At 41.2% G+C, this 17707-nt stretch overlaps 1 protein-coding gene across 1 annotated transcript; it reads left to right on the top strand.

Moving 5' to 3' along the window:
- Window positions 1–3924: 3924 nt before the first annotated feature.
- On the top strand, window positions 3925–17225 carry LOC109523194 (rho-related GTP-binding protein RhoQ). Its single transcript, XM_019882184.1, has 5 exons — window positions 3925–4509; window positions 4807–4865; window positions 14200–14364; window positions 14738–14833; window positions 16365–17225. Exons 1-5 carry the CDS (start codon window positions 4368–4370, stop codon window positions 16524–16526), a joined length of 624 nt encoding a protein of 207 aa, XP_019737743.1. The 5' UTR covers window positions 3925–4367; the 3' UTR covers window positions 16527–17225.
- The last annotated feature ends 482 nt before the right edge of the window (window positions 17226–17707 follow it).

Genomic DNA, 17707 nt, shown 5'->3' with positions numbered 1-17707 from the left:
ATAATGTCATGCCATTGTACACCTAAAAGTATGCCTCTATCACACGCATGCTTTGACTGTCATCTGTAAATGTTTCCAATTTGCGGGGTAATAAAAGTCCCAAAAAGCCGCAGCCTCATCCAAAACTCGTTGATATTTAAATGTCATTCATGTGAGAAATGAGAAGGCCATACGTTGTACGAAGCACCTGCGCTGCATCAATAGTCAACATTGGAGCTGTCAACTCGTGACAGTAGTAGCATAAAGAAAATATCAGTGAAAAATCAATTGGAACACAATGTATGCACAAGTGACTTATAGAACTGCCTAAATGTTAGTGTTGTGGTGTAGTGTCAAAAAAAACATTTACTGTGGAATTTTTAGGGTAAAAAAACCTCTGTTTTGTTCTGATTTTGAAAGTTTTCTTTCCTCAAAGGAAAAAATCTTCACAAGGGCCGTGGGGCGTGGTAGTGCCTATCCCAGCTGTCTTTGGGCAGTAGACGTGGTACACCCTGAACTGGTTGCCAGCCACTCGCAGGGCACACGTAGACGAACACCCATCCGCGCTCACAATCACACCTTGGGACAATTTAGAGATTTCCATTAACCTGCCATGCATGTTTTTGGAATTTGGGAGGAAACCGGAGTACCCGCAGAAAACCTACGCAGGCACGGGTAGAATATGCAAACTCCATAACAGGAAAGCCTTAGAGCAGCGTCAGTGTACACCAGCTTGGTAACACCTGTGCAAAAATATATGTACTTTACAATATTTTAACTTATTGGTAAATTGGGCCACTTTTAGAAGTCATCAAAAAAGAAAAAAGAAACGTTCAGCGGCTGTACTAGCAAATGAAAACCACTTCTTAGCAAGATGACTGGATGGAATTTGTATCACTGATGAGACAAAGATTCACCTTCACCAAAATGATGGAAAAGCCAGAGCTTAAAAAAAAGGACTTGCTCATGATCCTAAACATAAAAGCTCATCTGGGGAAGTAATTCACAGAATAAAATAATTGGCCTCCCTGTTCCAGTGCTTTTATAGGTGAGTGTACTCTACATCAGTGGTACCCAACCACTGGGCTGCGGACCATCTTACGGGACATTTTGGTACCAGGCCACACAGGAAAATAAATATCGCACTTTAGAGTCCGACAGAAGTTTTACATGTACAGTGTATTTTAAAAATCAGTTGCATTCACCTGCACCTCCGCCAGCATGTCGGTCACCAGACATGGTTGAAAGAAAATAAGCCAACAAACTAGCAAAAATGAATAAAAACGCTCTGGAGAGCTTCTTCGGAAAGTGGAAACGTCAACAAGTGATCCAAATGATTCTATGCCCGCTCTGCATAATATGAAACCTTCAAAGCTGTCAAAAAACAACAATATCAACAAGATAAAAACACTTGATACCTTGCTTCTATTTCCAACCTCCTATATTTGTCAAGCAACTTTGTCTTGAATGACAGTGACCAAAACAAAATGATGCAGTAGACTGGACAGACCTGTAAGTAACACACTTAAGGTGTCCATAGTCTCCCATTAGCCCAAGATGAGACCGGCTCATCAAGAAGAATTACAATCTCTAAATTCCCCAGAACAGTGCGCTGTATTCTTCATCATTTGTTTTAATCTATTTCACTAGGATGGGGTCCGCTGCTGTATATTGTGTGTGTCTTGCGGTGTCCACTCAGTGACAATGGTGGTAAATTCAGTTGCTTTTCTAGAATGTTAACGGTATTAGTGTTACAATTGCACATCCTTCTTATTCATAAAACACTATTGATTGCATTAGCCAAAGGGAATAATACATTTGCGGTCATAAAGCAGTAATGGATTTATTGGTCCATCTATCCTCATAAATCCCAGAACACTGACTTGAAGTGGCCGTGGCTTGATGTGTCAAACCCAGCACAGAGAGAACTGTGTCTCCAATGAAGCACCTTCAGCTGGAGTACATGTATGAGGTAATTGTTCATGTTTGGTCACATGACCTCCTGCAGCAGCTGTCAAATACAATGATAGCAGGAGAATCCTTGTCCCCGCCCCCTGCAGCTGATAGGATTGCTAGCAGCAGTCTAGGGACTGTTAACCAGGATGCCATCCCATACATGCACACATTCAAACTGATAGTTGGAACAAGCATATATAGTACATGTATTGATCATTCACCCATCCAACCACATGCCTCGATTTACTGGTGATCTGAATTTCAATTTAATATGGACAGTCGGTGGGGTACACAACTTGAAATCACTAATATCCTATTCAGAAAAAGTTCAGGGTGCACTGATGGTTTGAAAAATGCAGATTCCTACAAGCTTACCGGCCTGCGTTCCACAAGTATTGTTTTTTGAGCTCACATACTCTTTTTTTTTTAACTTTTTGAAGACTTTCCAAAAAAAAAACATTCTGCAGTGTTTCTATGTCGACTGAGAAAACTGACCTCTTTGAATTGTGCTGCATTATTTCATTTATTTAAGAATAAAACATTTATCTTTTTTCTTCTTCTTTTTAATAAGATGAATAAAAACAAAACTGCACATGTGGACAGTGGTCTTAGGCTAAATATGTATCTCTGGAAATGCACATCTACACATCCATTTTCTGTACGACATGTCCCATTCAGGGTTGCCTATCCCAGAGGACATCAGGCCAAATGCAGGCCACACTCCTAGTGTTTGCTTACAAGTGGACCCCACTATTCATGGATTATAAGGACTGGGCCAGCCATCAATTAGCGAAAATCTGTGTATCATTGATGTCCACTGAAATGCGTTGGGATTTCTTTCTTTCTTTCTTTCTTTCTTTCTTTCTTTTTAACCCCCACCAAATTCCTGAAAAAAACCCCACTGATAAACCTTCAGTATGCATTCTCCACAAAGAATAAATAAATAAATAAATAAATAAATAAATAAATAAACACTTGAACCCGTCCCAAAAAACAAGAAAAGAAAGAAAAATATTTTTAAAATATTGGGGAAAAAAAATGCAAAATATGTGAATGCGCGGGAGCCAAACCATGAGTATGTGGGCTCCACTGCATGACAAATTGCTCCCATTTTGGTTCTGATTATGGAGATATTCTAGCAGGAAACAAGGCCATGGCTCACCACAAAATCCTGAAAGATCTTCAGCAATTTTGCCTGATTGCGTTGAACAGAATCTTTGAATTAGCACTTTTTTTCCCCCCAAATTAAATAAAGTTGATATTAAAGTATACAGAACTGCGTTTCATATATTTATTCACTGATGGATTTGTTTTCGTGTGTTTAATAAACGCTTAAAGTGGCCCAAACTGTTTTCTTGAGGGCGGTTCTCGGAGAAAAAAGTAAACAGAAATACTATATAGCTGTGAAATACAGCAACATGGTCCGGTAGCCCGTTATCAATTTTGCATTTTTTATCTGAGCCTAAACTCGGAATGTTATAAATGTTGTTTCCGCCAACCGCTGGCCGCCTTCCATTTCTGTGCAGAATCATCTTAACCCTGGAGAAACCAAGAACCCTTTTCTTCTTTGGAAAATGATGCATTTTACATTAAATGACTGCTATATGTTCACTGAACACCAAAATATACGTTTTTTCAAATATTTAATGCTTTAATCCTAATTTAGGATTAGGGCCAAATTTGACCCTTTGGGATTTAAGGGTAGCATTTGAGTAGCAGAATTTATAGGGGCCAAATTTGACCCCGTGGGTTCTCCAGGGTTAAATACTGCAATTACTTTTTTGTTTGTCGATTGCCAATTGAAAATGGAAAGAACAATTGATACACGGATCAGTAAACCGGCATAATGAATTAATACAATAAAAATCGCTTAGATGTTTAAAAAAATCAAATCGGCACGTGTGTACAGTACTTTACGCGATGTACTTTCTATACAGTGCCTTGGTTCCAAATGTAAGCTCCGCCTCCCCACCAAGCGCACTCACACACCTTGTTCTGGCCGCAGCTGCTCCACAGAGCGTCCGGCAAAGCAAGTCACGCCGGGAAGCGCACACTACTGATCGGCTGGAGATGTGATCCAACACGCTGGAAAAAGCTCCGATGAAAAGGTCACATGTTGGATTAGAAAGCCTTCACTTAAACCTCATAGTGTGGCCACACCGAAGATAGTGACAGAAAAGTGCTTTTCGCCACATGTGGGAGCAGTGTAACCGGTGGTGGTGAGGTAAGGGAGGAGGAACATGCAGTTGTGTAGCCTCTCGGTACGCCTCGCAGCCAGGCACCGAGGCTGGTGATGCCCGCCGCCGTGCGGGGATCACAGGCGGTCGGTAGCAGCAGCAACAGCGGGAAGAGAAAGCGCAAGAGGGCGGCAAACCAGGGCGGTCGAGGACAATGATGATGATGGTGATGATGATGAGTTTAAGATCGAGATCATGGCAAACGGAACCGGTACTATAATGTTAAAATGTGTCGTGGTCGGAGACGGTGCAGTGGGCAAAACGTGTCTTCTAATGAGCTATGCCAATGACGCCTTTCCCGAGGAGTATGTCCCAACGGTGTTTGATCATTATGCAGGTAGGCACAGAAATCTCATATTGTTTCTAATAATGACATGTTTGCGTGTTGCTGTTTTTTTATTTTACCATACTTGTATAGAGAATAGTGCACTCACTGTTTCCTGCTGCACTCAAACTGCATCGGCCTGCATCTGTTGCTATAATCAAAACCACTTGTTTGCCTTCATTGCAGACAGAGGTTGGGGACCTACAGCCCCCCCCCCCCACACTCTCCCCTCCGTTTTATGCACTCACCCATACCTTGTCACCCACAAGGCTTCCTCTTTCTAACTGCTCTTTTGTTATTTCCTCACAGTGAGTGTTAATGTTGGAGGAAAGCAGTACTTGTTGGGACTGTACGACACTGCCGGTCAGGTACGTACGTTTTTTTTATTTTTGTTTTTTTGTTACTGTGGTCTGATGCCAAGCATGTCAAAGAAAAGCACACACGCCCCCGCCCCCTGCTCGCGAACACACACACACACACACACACACACACACACGCACACGCACACGCACACGCACACAAGCACGTACACGAACCATTCTCACCCGGGCTGTCGCTCTGTCTTGGTTGCACACACACACACACACACACACGCACACAAGCACGTACACAAACCATTCTCACCCGGGCTGTCGCTCTGTCTTGGTTGCAGCACACTCACAGGCTTCATATTTAGATCAGACACTAAGCTGCAACAGGTGATAGTGTTCACACATATTTGCTGCCAAAGTCTTGTGTACCATACACATTGGTGGTAGTGAGAGGCATTCAATAGTTCCATTATAGCAAGAACAGGCTTCCTATGTGCAGTAATGATGTCACAGATTTGTTAATAGGGCTGCCTATTGCTACGATTTTTTTCCCTCAATGTGCCATTCAGCACACAATCGTTAAAACTCAGATCCAGCAGCCCACACACGCACACACACACACACAAACACACACAATATTTTCTCTCAACACAAGGGCCCATGTGTGTGCAGAAACACTGGCTCAAGCAACCATATATGAACAACAGACACAAATTGAGTAAATGTTAAGAAACGTCTGGTTGCAGGCATTTGAACTTCCTATTCTGACAAATTACTTGTCATTTAGCGTTTTAACTAAAACAAAAACTTGCTTATAGACAGTATTTGCATTTTTTTTTTTTGCTACATATTCCTAAAACCAAATACTTGCGTTAAAATATATATGCTTTACCATTTTTTATTGGTTTGATTTGACATATTGTAAATCAATTACAGAGCAGAAATGAAGTCACTGAATGATCGGCAAGATTAATGGTGCCTTGTGGAGTTTGTGGCAGTGGGCGCCTACGAAGGAATGTTTCCGCCGTTAGCTCCTGTTTGATTTGTAATAGCAATGTGCACAATGAAACCAGCTGCAAAGTTTTATTCTAAATATGCTTAGGCATACGTATGTGATGAGGACCATATGCTGGATTCATTAAAACAGAGAGGCAGGAAATAGCCCACTTGGAGCTTATGAATCCAGTTAAAAGTAAACACAAAGACACGTCTCACTACTTAGGTCATAGGTCAGCATAGCATCTAGCAGAAGAGGTAGAAAATGCTGAATGCTAATGGCAATGCTTAGGGAAACTCATCTTTCACTGTGGTACATTTTGAATAATGGTGCATAAAAATATAATAAATATAAAGATAATGACCAATTTCCATTCATAACGTACATTAAATGGCAACACTGAGTCTGCTGAATGAGACCAAAACCGTGTGTTTGTATAAAAAAAGTTGTCTGAAAAGTAGCAAGCATTTGGTAAGAGACGTGGGTGTTTGAAATGTACGCCTCACAGTCAAGTAGTGGTGCAGTAGATCACTTTATCCCAGCCAGAAAAATAACAATTTGAAAATACAGGCCGAGCGCGCACTGCTTCACTCTAACCATTTGGAAACTCAAGACCTGTTTTTCAAATGTGCCATTGAGTTATTCAGAGTGTTCCAAAAAAGGAGTACTGTAGCCCAGTGTGTCAGGCAGTAGAGATGGAAAATGTTCTCGTACGGGGTGCTGATTGGTTTATAATAGGCTGTGTTTGGAAATTAATGGAAGGGGGCACGCTCTGCCTCTCCGAACCCACACATCTCTGCTTTTAGGGTATATGAGTGAATTTCCGAACGCACCTTTTGTCGACGGGTGCGAAAGAGTTCTGGTTGGATTCGAAATTTCAGCTTCTACCGACGTAAAACTTTTTCTTTTTAGTTTAAAATGGATTACCTTAATGAGAGTCCTGTGTCACAATGATAGAATGCTGGTCGGTTGTGGCGTTTTTTGCTGCTGTAAATCCTTGTTGCAGCATATGGAAGCCACATGCTAAGCTAGCGATACTTCACACATTAGTTGCCATGACTACGACTGTACTACTTATTCTGAAACAATGCTGTCTGTTCCTTTGTTGGGAAGGGAGCAAGCACCTTTTCATCTCTCCTTAACCCGATGACGTCATCCAACAAAGGTGAAGGAAAAGCGGCATGAGGGTTAAGAGATTGGACTTTCTGAAGAGGCCCTGGGTGTCTTTCCAGCAAGCTACCAATGTGCACGTCACATGCTGGATAACCAAAACTGCTCAGGCTAGATTTAAGAGTGTGAATGAGTCACAATCTGAAACCAAATCTGTTTGCCGGGAAAAAGATAAACAAGGCTCATAAAGGCCAAGAGATTATTCAAGTCTGTACCTCTGGGCTCTTAATTTCTGAATGTTAAATCAATTTATCCTCTTGCCACACAACAATCTATCCGTGGCTTTGTGTGTTACTCTGCAGAACACGGATCGCTGTTGTGTTACACTTTCTTATGCTTCCTGATTGTCTATTCTCGTGTGTGTTAATTGTAAGTGTGTGCGGGTGTGTGTTTGTTTTTAGCTCATTCTGAAATAGAGAAGTTCCCCCAGATGTCAGCCAGGGAGAGTAGAGTTTCCACCGTTCAAAATCCGTCCCCTGCCGCCCCTGACTCTGCTGACCTCTTTCAGGGAGCAGGAGGCCAGCTGCTAATGTTTATAGCTTCAAAGTGTGATCAAAGCGTGGTGGCCCAAATAGAGGGCAGAATGACTGAGGAGATACAAAGAGGAAGGACAGACAGATGCGGCAAAGACAGAGTAAGGCATGAGGCTTTTGAGAGAGTGAAACTCCTTATGAGGAAGAAGCACCCGCTTTCAGTGTTTCTTGAAATGACCGTGACCTGGTTTAAAAAAAAAAAGAAGTTATCGGAGTAGTTGTAGCAGCTGTTGGGTCTGCTGCTTGATAAAGAGACACAATGCGCAACTGTGATGTCGTCATCCAAAAGTATGCTTCGCATAAAATGTGCATGCATGTTAAGTTCATTCAAGACTCTAAATTGTCAATAGGTTTGACTAATGGTTACTAATGTGTCCAGTGGTCACTTGGTGACCAGTCTAGGGTGTACCCTGCCTCTTACTCAAAGTAAAATGAGGTAGGCTCCAGATCTCCTACCAATTCAAGGGCATTCATTCCCCATGTGTTGCGCAGTAGGGGGTGACACAGGAATGGATTTTCAATCCTGTCCCATCCCACTTCCACAGACAAAAATCCTGTCCTGCACCAGACCCAGACCATAGTTAAAAAAAAAAAAAAAAAAAATCCTGTTTCATCTCCTTCCAAGTATGTCCCATTCCCGTGCTGCTCCCATTTTGGAGGTCACCTACATTAAAACTGACTGTGCATCTGTCCAATAGTTTTTTTTCTGACTGGATAATGCAGCTGCCCTTTGCTCCCGAACTTTTTATCCCGCACCATCCCAATCCTGTGAGAAAAGGTTAAGTTGACTCCCATCCCAGGGGATTCCCACGGGACTCCCGAAAAAATGTCAATCTCATTGATTTAAATAGGTCATTTGCTCACCTTTTTGTCGTTTACGCAGTGCAGGTGGAGTAACCCTGAAATGTGGGCATTCCCTGTCTAACGCACATTCTTCCAAAGACTTAGGCTACGTTGAAATGATGATGATCTGAACAGAAGACATAAAAGCGGTGTCTGGTCTCCACTTTTCATTTTGCGTTTAGACAAGCGTTGAAAACATGCATGCATACTGTGATGCAAGTGTGTGTGAAATTATTTTGTGTATGCATGCCAGGCAGCAAGGTGGTGCTCTGATATAACGCCGCCATGTCCTTACGCATGCATAAAATCTCCCTTCAGCTGATCTGCGTTGTACGTCAATGCTCTGCACCACGAAAACCAAAATTATGTCTACTAGCAAAAAAAAAAATAATTTGGACAGAAGAAGTTGAGTTACTTCTCCAAATCACTTTAGAAAAGGCTCTTGAACAGTCGACGGATGGATATAGTCAGACATGTTTGTTCACCTACCAGTACCGGCACGTGTATGTGACGGAAACACGGATGCGACGGGAGCAGATCTGAGTTGAGTTTTGGGCATGAAGAGGAGTTCAGAACATTCAGACAGATATGCCTGTCTTTTCCCTCTAACTCTTAGGAAACGTACACCAGCGTCCCTTATTGGATGAGTCACCAAGCAGTCACTACAGTGTGTGTGTGTGTGTGTGTGTGTGTGTGTGTGTGTGTGTGTGTGTGTGTGTGTGTGTGTGTGTGTGTGTGTGTGTCTGGACCACACATTCACAGCTCATTACAGTGTTTTGTCTGCCTCCTACTGTCTGAAAATCCACTCGCAATTAAATCATTCCATAGGGAAAGCCAGCAAAGCCTTTATCACTAATTGTGACAAGGAAGCAGAGGGCAAAGTGTTTATTTATTCATTTGTTCATCCGCTGCTCCTGCACTCAAAACAACCTACCAACGCTGCTCAAGGAGCTGGATGAAACAAATCTTCGAAGGGTTGAACTTGCAACCCACACCGAGAGTTCATTCCACGTCTGGCTGCCTTATTAACCCATTCCCTTTTATGTAGTAGGGCTGCCTATCGAATCAGATTTCAATTGACAAGGACCCAATTCAGTTGGATTTGCGATTCACAATTGATTTGGATTGATTTTCGATTCGGTTCAAGGATTTCACGCAGTGCCAATTTTACTTTCAGATGGAAACACATTCTCTGAAGTAACAATGCTGCAAATAGTCGAAATTTCTTGCTCTAACTTTTTAAAAATTTACATTACGAACTGAACCCAATGCAGTTAAACGTACGTTTTATTGAACGTGATCCGATCAAAACAAGAAGTCTTATTTTAAATCAATTCCAACCACAGGACAGGCTGTGTAAATAAAGAGGCAACAACACACTGTAAACCAGGATGTCAAACTTGTTTTCGTCATGGGCCACTTTTGAGTTGCGTTTTCCCTCAGAGGGCCGTTATGATGTTTAATCTCATTGTCGCATTATTACTCTTAAGGGTAACAAAATTATTTCGCAAAATCTCAATGTTATTTATTCCACATGACAATTTGACATTTCAGTAATTTTATTTTGAGCAAGGATAATGCAAGTTGACACACATAATTTTCTCTCGGAGGGCCACATAAAATGATGTGGCGGGCCAGATCTGGCCCCCGGGCCTTGAGTTTGACACCTGTGCTGTAAACTAATAACATTCCCATTCTTGTGACTGTCTCACAAGGTTTCAGTTCATTGCTCTCTTTGTGGTTGTTAAAACTCAAAAACCTCCGGACATCTGCCTTTTAGCTTGTTGGCTCTGATTTCATTGCTTCCGCCAACTTGTTTTGTTACGCTACTCTCACGAAGTGACAAGATCTTATGTGACGCAAGATGTCACATGAATTTGTGGGTAAAAAGACATATGAAAAGGATAGATTGATTGGTGAATCAATATTGGGCTATAAAAGGGAAAATCAATTTTATTCAATTAGTTGATTTAAAAAAAAATATACAGGTCTGGTCCTCGCGCACTACACCATCACACCTTACACGTCACAGCTGTTCATCAACGGAAGACTCTTCTTTTCGAGATGTCAAATAATGTTTGTCCCACTGTCCTCAGTACATGTATGCGTCTATGTAGCAGTTGCTTATAACGTAGCAAGACAAAAGACGACCACTTCTGTGGAGCCATTTAAAAAGGTTGGCTAAAAACTAGCTGTTGGCAATGCATCTTGATCCACATTAAGTGTAGCAATAAATAGATAGTAAACATACTTAAGCAGCAGATGACTTCAGAAGGCTGGCAGACCTCTTCAGATCTCGCAACACTCTGATGTCTAACATCCGGAATGCCTTTATACTAACCGATAGCAGTTCTGTTTTGAATGAAGACAAACGCTGTAGATATAAGCAGGTTCTTATCAAGATAATAATGGTTAGTTTTGATTGACACTGATGGTTGTATTAAGTAACAACAACTGTTTATTACTGGGGTTGTAGTTTGCAGTGCTGTAAAATGTATTGTTTAAATGAGAACTATGAACTATTTTAATAAGGGGGATGCATTGGCACATACATGTTATATTGCTAACTACAAAAGATGATTATTATTAAAAGACAAACTCTTGATGAAGCGCCTGTGTTGGATATCTTATGACTGAAGGTGTACCTAAAGTGGGTAGCGAGACTTTTTTTTTTCTTTGTGGTTGAATCTTCAGTTTGCAGCTGAGTCTTGTGATAAATGTCTTGATGTCAGCAAATCAGTTCTACTAATCAGGATGAGTCGAAATAGGCAAGCTTGAGTTCATGGTAAGAAGAATTGTCAACCAGTGGAGCTCTTAAATGTTTTTAGCTGTTTTTTTTTTTAAAAAACTGGGCATCGCCACTGCACCAAGGAAAACAATGTGTCTTGATAACGAAGAAAAAAGAAGCCTTTAAAAATCCTTATGTTAGTATAAAGAAATACATACAAATAATGAACGTACTGTGGACCAGTCATCAGAATGGCATCCCTGCAACAATGTCGACGACATGGCTAACCTACCGTCCCATCGTCTGAATATTTTTTTTGTGTTTTGGAAGCGATAGTTTCTTAGGAGCGCCACTGCCTGTAAATCAACCCATTAGATGTGAATTCTATGGCTTGATGTTTATTGATCATCCTAAAATAAAAGGATTTTTGAGTAGAACCCTTTCATGCACCAATAATGATAACCGGATAACATGCTAAGCTGTCCACTGTAGTGACCGCTGGCCCAGAAAAGGTTAAATCCAGGTCAGTACAAAGCTTGGGTTTGCAAACCAGATGGTGTCGATTTGGTGTTGCATTCTTACCCAATGACCATGTTAACACAGATAGCTTCCATTCCGCGAACTATCCACTTTATTGACCCCTGAGGAGGTTACAGAAACTGAAACAGAGGACAATGAAGATGGGGATGTGGTGGTGACTCACGAGATTTGTGCTCATATGTCTCTGAGTCACACAGCAGAGCTCACACAGTGACCTAATGAACGCAGCAAGCTCTGCAGAGACGGCCATGGACTCAAAATACAGTGATCGTGCTCGTGGTGTCAAAATGAATCTATTCATTGACAACTACTCAATTATCAAATTAAGCAACAACTATTTTAATAATCGAGTCCTTGTTTACGGCAATTGTTGAACATAAAATCGGGCAAATCCTCAGCACTAATTTTTTATGGCTGCTGTTGTCCTTTATGAAATCAAACGGATTCTTTTGTGTTCAATGAAAATATGACAATCAAGAACAGCTGCTTTTATGGAGGAAAACAAAGACAGAGGGAATCAGTTTCACATGTGTTGGCGTGTACATCAGTGCCTCTCATGTGCATTGCTTAAATTGTTTACTTGTTTTTTTAACCACTGAACAATACCTAATAAACAAGAATTGGTTCGTAAACAGTAATTAGGGGAAACATAGTTTTGTAATACACTTTAATGCAGAATTACAATTTGAATTGACAAATTTATGGAATAAACAATACTAAAAAGATTCGATAGTGAGAGCCACTCATCTTATAATCAGTTGCCCGGATTTCTTGTCTCCCCCCTACTGATGACAGGACAGTATTTGGAATATTTGTGATGCAGTCTTGCTGCAATGTCATGAATTGTTGAGCTGACCTAATAAAACTGACATTTTTGTGATAGAAACATTCAACTCAACAAAGTGCCCTCTGAGCAGCACGAGATTGAACAGAACTGGGCCAACAAGCGCCGAACAGCGATTATTAGAGCTGAGCAAGCATGTAAACCGCCTCACTTGCGGCTCGAGGACATTTTGCGTTTAGTGTCAGAGGTAAAGTGAGGAAATGCGCGAGGCATTGATTTGGTCTCAGGAGCTGTGGACCTGTTTCGGAGGAAATATGCTGAATAGATCCCAGTGTTTCTACAATACTGTGCATGATCGGAAGATTGAATTTCATGAGCACAAGTCACAGGCAACGCACCACATTAGCACGCCACTGGAGTATTTCTTTCAAAATGGAAACAGGAAAGCACATAGATTTCAGATTGCATCACAAGTTTGCCGTCGCCGAAGGAATGCCGACCGGCTACGTGGGAGAATATAAGCCCGCTTGTCGGAGATGCCGCCATCAACAGGGACACATTGTTTCAACGCCGGTGGCGGGGGTTGGTTCACACCCTTGACCGGGTCAGGGAGCCTTGTTTTGAAGGTTTCCCGACACGGTCAGCTCTTTTTTAGACACATCACAAGGAAGCAGTGACAGCTCAGACGAAGGCTGAAGTGACAGCCGAAACTGTCAGCTCGGTCAGATTTTATTTTTCTTTGCTTAAAAAAAGACCATTGTCTGATTAAAAAATAAATCTTAATCTATTTCAACTAATAAGAAAACAAGATCCATTTTCTAATCCGCTTATCCTCACAAGGGTCTAGCCTTCGAGTCGAGTGAGAGCCGCCTTCTACGCCACCAACACAAGCGTCTTCTCCTCTCAGAAGGCAATGTTGATGAATGTTAACTAATGTATAAGGTTTTATAATTCAGGATTTAAGTAAATATGTGTACTGCTGTCATCTTTGTCTCAAATATGTAAAGTATAAATACTGTTTATATATTTCAAACATGCTGGTGCCCACATATACATACATGAAAATTCCTGGGGTAAGGGGGCAAATCATTCATTGCGGTTTTCACCTTCCGCAGGGGGTTTCTGTTCCCCACTAACCGTGAAAAATCAGGGCTACTGTACTTAAAATCAAACACCCGGACTCATGTGCCATAAAAGTGTGATTGGGACTACCCTAGTCATAAACATTCATGCATCCATCCATTCATTTTTGGATCCGCTTATCCTCACGAGGGCCACGGGGGGTGCCGGTACACCCTGAACTGGTTGCCAGCCACTCGCAGAAATTCCTCAAAATCTTTTATTGTAGTTAAAGACAAAAGAGAGCTAGGTCAGATGCACAAAGGATGGTTTTCTGTGTGTGATCTTACACATTTGACCTATAACAAATAACATGGGCATGGAATCTAATGTCACACTTTGTGGCTCAGCTTACTCTTAAAGGACAGCAAGTTAAAAAATAAAATAAAATCGTATTGCCTCTGTCATTGAGAGGGCGAAGGAGAAAGTAAATCCCACATGAAGGTCTTCACATTCTTTGCTCTTCATAACTCAGATCCACTTGACAGTGTTACGAGTATCACGCCTGTCATAAAATTACAAAATAAAATTTCATATGCGAAAAACAGCTGGACCTTGGCCGTGTGTATGGAACAAACCACTTGATAAACTAAGAATCAGTTAACTTTCCCAACCTGGCTTCGGTGAAGAGAAATGATATCTGCCCATGACTTTCCTAACGTTGAATCCTTTTCCAGGAGGACTATGACCGACTCAGGCCACTGTCCTACCCGATGACCGATGTTTTCCTCATCTGCTTCTCGGTCGTTAACCCTGCCAGTTTCCAGAACGTGCGTGAAGAATGGGTGCCTGAGTTGCAGGAGTATGCACCGAATGTCCCCTACTTGCTTATTGGCACTCAGGTGAGCCCAAACCAAAATGTTGATCCTAAATCACCCTTTGACCTTACCGTGTATATAAAAATCTGCAGATTAGTTTTGTATAAGTCATTTTAAATTGAACGTGCTGAAATGGTTCTCTTGACTTTGACCAACCAAGTGAGCAAGATGTTGGTATGCACCCTCACCAGCCATAACTTTGGGCACACCCGCACACTTTAACCCTTTCAGGGACAGCGGTAACTACAGTAGACAGCTTAGCATGTTATCGGGTTACAGGTTATCATTATTGGTGCATGAAAGGGTGAATGCCAATATCTAATGCAATGGCTGTGAAAACTACGAAACTCTGCATTTAGCGTGGTAATAACTAGCATGTCTCTTGTTCATTCCTCAGACTGACCTACGTGATGACCCAAAGACCATTGCCAAACTGAATGATATGAAGGAGAAACCTATAGTGACTGAGCAAGGCCTGAAACTGGCTAAGGAGGTCTGTATATTGTGAACGGAACCTGAAAGCTTTTATGTTCCACGCAGACGACCTGCCAGGCCCAGTTACAGCATGCAAGCTGCCTTTTTGTTGAAATTACACCTCCAGAGGATTGTTCAGAGCTTTCATCTAGAAATAAAAAAAGACAACCAATCACATCCTCCAACATCCTCCAAACACTGATTGTCAGATTCAATTAAAGTCCTTTTATTATACCGTATTGGCTCGAATATAAGACGGTGTTTGCATTGAAATAAGACAAAGTGGGGGTCGTCTTATATTCGGGTCTAGACATTATACCCATTCGCGACGCTAGATGGCGCCAGATATCATTGAAGCGAATGCTGAACTTGACTCCCCAGGCCAAAGTGAACTCCTGTCATGAAGAATAAAAATAAAAATAGCGGTAGCACGAAGAAGAAAAATAAAAAATATTGGCAAGAAGGAAAAGAGAAGAAAATAATAGCAGAGACAACAGAAAATGGAGAAACGTAGTGACAATCTGGAGAAAAGTGCGTCAAAGATCGGCCAGGTTAACCGGCAGCTGAGGAGAAGTTATGATGTAATTTACATTTCAAAAACCAGAAGCCATTCATTTACGAATGTGACTGCACTTTGGTTTACATATTTAAATGTTCAGATATTAAGATTTGAATGAGGCAAAATAACATGCCTTTTCTCTCAAATATATTGTTATAATCATTTGTTTCAGATGTACTGTAATTATTTTCTGTATAAAAATTAATTTGGTGTTCAAAAAGTCTTTTTTCAAACTTGAATCTTGAAAAAGAGGCGGTCGTCTTATAATCAGGGCCGTCTTATATTCGGGCCAATACGGTAATATATTGTAGCATTTTATTCATTTTTGAACAGAAGTCAGATCCATTATTCATCCTTTATATCCGTTCTCCTGTGATAGGCAGTACACAAAGAAACCGACAACCACTTATATACTTCGTGCTAATGGCAATTTCAAGTCAACAATTGACCAAATGCTGCACACATAAGGAGCCTGGAATGAAAGATACATGAGTTGCCATGGCATCGCACATCAGTCCATCCATTCTTGGACATAAAAATGCAAACATTTGAAAATTAATGGAAAAATAATCCCCACTGAGGCCACTTATATTACTTTTAAAAAAGGGCTCCTTTTGAAAGGGGAAACTGCCCCCGACCCAACGTTACCCCACTGACAGGTGTCCATCCATCCATTTCCTATACCACTAATGTCCAGCGTCTTCCAAAAAGTGCTGATTGCTTAGCACCTATTCAGCTGACACAAATATTTTCACTTCTATCGTCACCTAAGGGCCATTCAAATTCTTAATAGTATTAACCTAACACACCCGTTGTGGACTTTGGAAGGAAGTGCAGATGCAAACTCCACAGAGAGATCATAGAAAGGTTAAAGCGAGGCGCCAAATCAAAAATCCTGCTACAGGATACCGGATACACGACTCGTTGACAACCGAAGGTTGTTTTTGTGTTGTTCACTGACTGCCGAATCATCCTCTTTCCTACTCCTCAGATTGGCGCATGTTGCTACGTGGAGTGTTCAGCACTTACCCAGAAAGGCCTGAAGACGGTGTTTGATGAGGCCATCATCGCCATTTTGGCTCCGAAGAGAAAGAAAGGAGCTCTGAAAAGAAGACTGGGACCCCGTTGCATGAACTGCTGTCTAATCACATGATACAAAGATGTCCCTATTCAGCAGCAGACCACATATGCCGGGCCCGGACTTGCAAAAACTCACGCTAGTTGAGCAGGGATAAAGAAGAACACAGACAATGACCGAGTTTTGAAACTGCGACGCACTCCAAAGGCCATGACTTTCTTTTGCTGCCCAACATGTGAAGAGGTGATTATAAGGAGCACAAACACAAAGAAAAAAACTCTTCTCCTAATTCAGGTGATTTACATATAAATAAATCCATTCAATCAAAAGTGAACATGTTTGCATTACAAAAGGGAGCTTGATTTGTAAAATGTTTTTAAAAACACGAATATGTTGACCTTGGACGTCATCTCGAGGGAGACGTCACTCAGAGCAAGAAGTAGTACATGCCCCTTTTTGGGCATGAAGGCCAAGTTGTTGTCTTTTTTTTTTTTCTGCCACCCAACTTGTCTTCAATTAGTCATCATTTGACAACCTGTAGTTCAAACCATGCTTTGTATAGGGATTACTAAATGAGAAATGGAAATGTATCACCAAAATATTTTGGACCGAGAGATATTTTTTCATATTCTTTGTCATGCAATTAATTGTATGTTGTACTTTTATCGCTTTTTAAGTGTGAGAGGAAAGACAGTCCATCTTTTGGAAGTGATTCACATCCAGAATAACTCAAAGAAACAAATGCAGTCATCAAAAGTAGGTTGCAAAAATGACCTTGGAGTTTTGTAGGAAAGGTTTAACAGATGAAGCACATTCCTCTGCTTATAAGCCTTGCCCATCTTCCAGCACGGGGACGCACCGAGGATGCACAAACTTGCAGGCACAGCTTGAGCAGTTTATCATCATACAAATTTGTAATCCTAAATCAAAATCTAGAATGCCATTGCTGTGCATTGGATGGAAATTTTTGCCTACAATACAGGGTCAAATGTGAAGCTTGTAAGTAAGAACATTTGTCAGAAAAACAAGATGGAACGACGGTATTTTTAATTCTCTTTTATCTATACTTTTATGAAGTACCGTATCTGATGAATTCATCTGGAGTACACTTGCTTAAAAGGCTGACTAGAAAGCAGCACTTTTGTTTTTGCTCTCATTTTTCAGAAGCCAAACTCAAATCATCTGTCTTTTTTCCATGTGCACAAAAGGCAATTTCTCTCCAATGTTACTTTTTTATCTGTCAATCAGTATCTGGT

The sequence above is a fragment of the Hippocampus comes genome, unplaced genomic scaffold (genome assembly GCF_001891065.2).
Source record: "Hippocampus comes isolate QL1 unplaced genomic scaffold, H_comes_QL1_v1.1 scaffold36, whole genome shotgun sequence".
In the NCBI taxonomy this organism is placed as follows: domain Eukaryota; kingdom Metazoa; phylum Chordata; class Actinopteri; order Syngnathiformes; family Syngnathidae; genus Hippocampus; species Hippocampus comes.
This window is presented reverse-complemented; position numbering and strand designations above follow the sequence as displayed.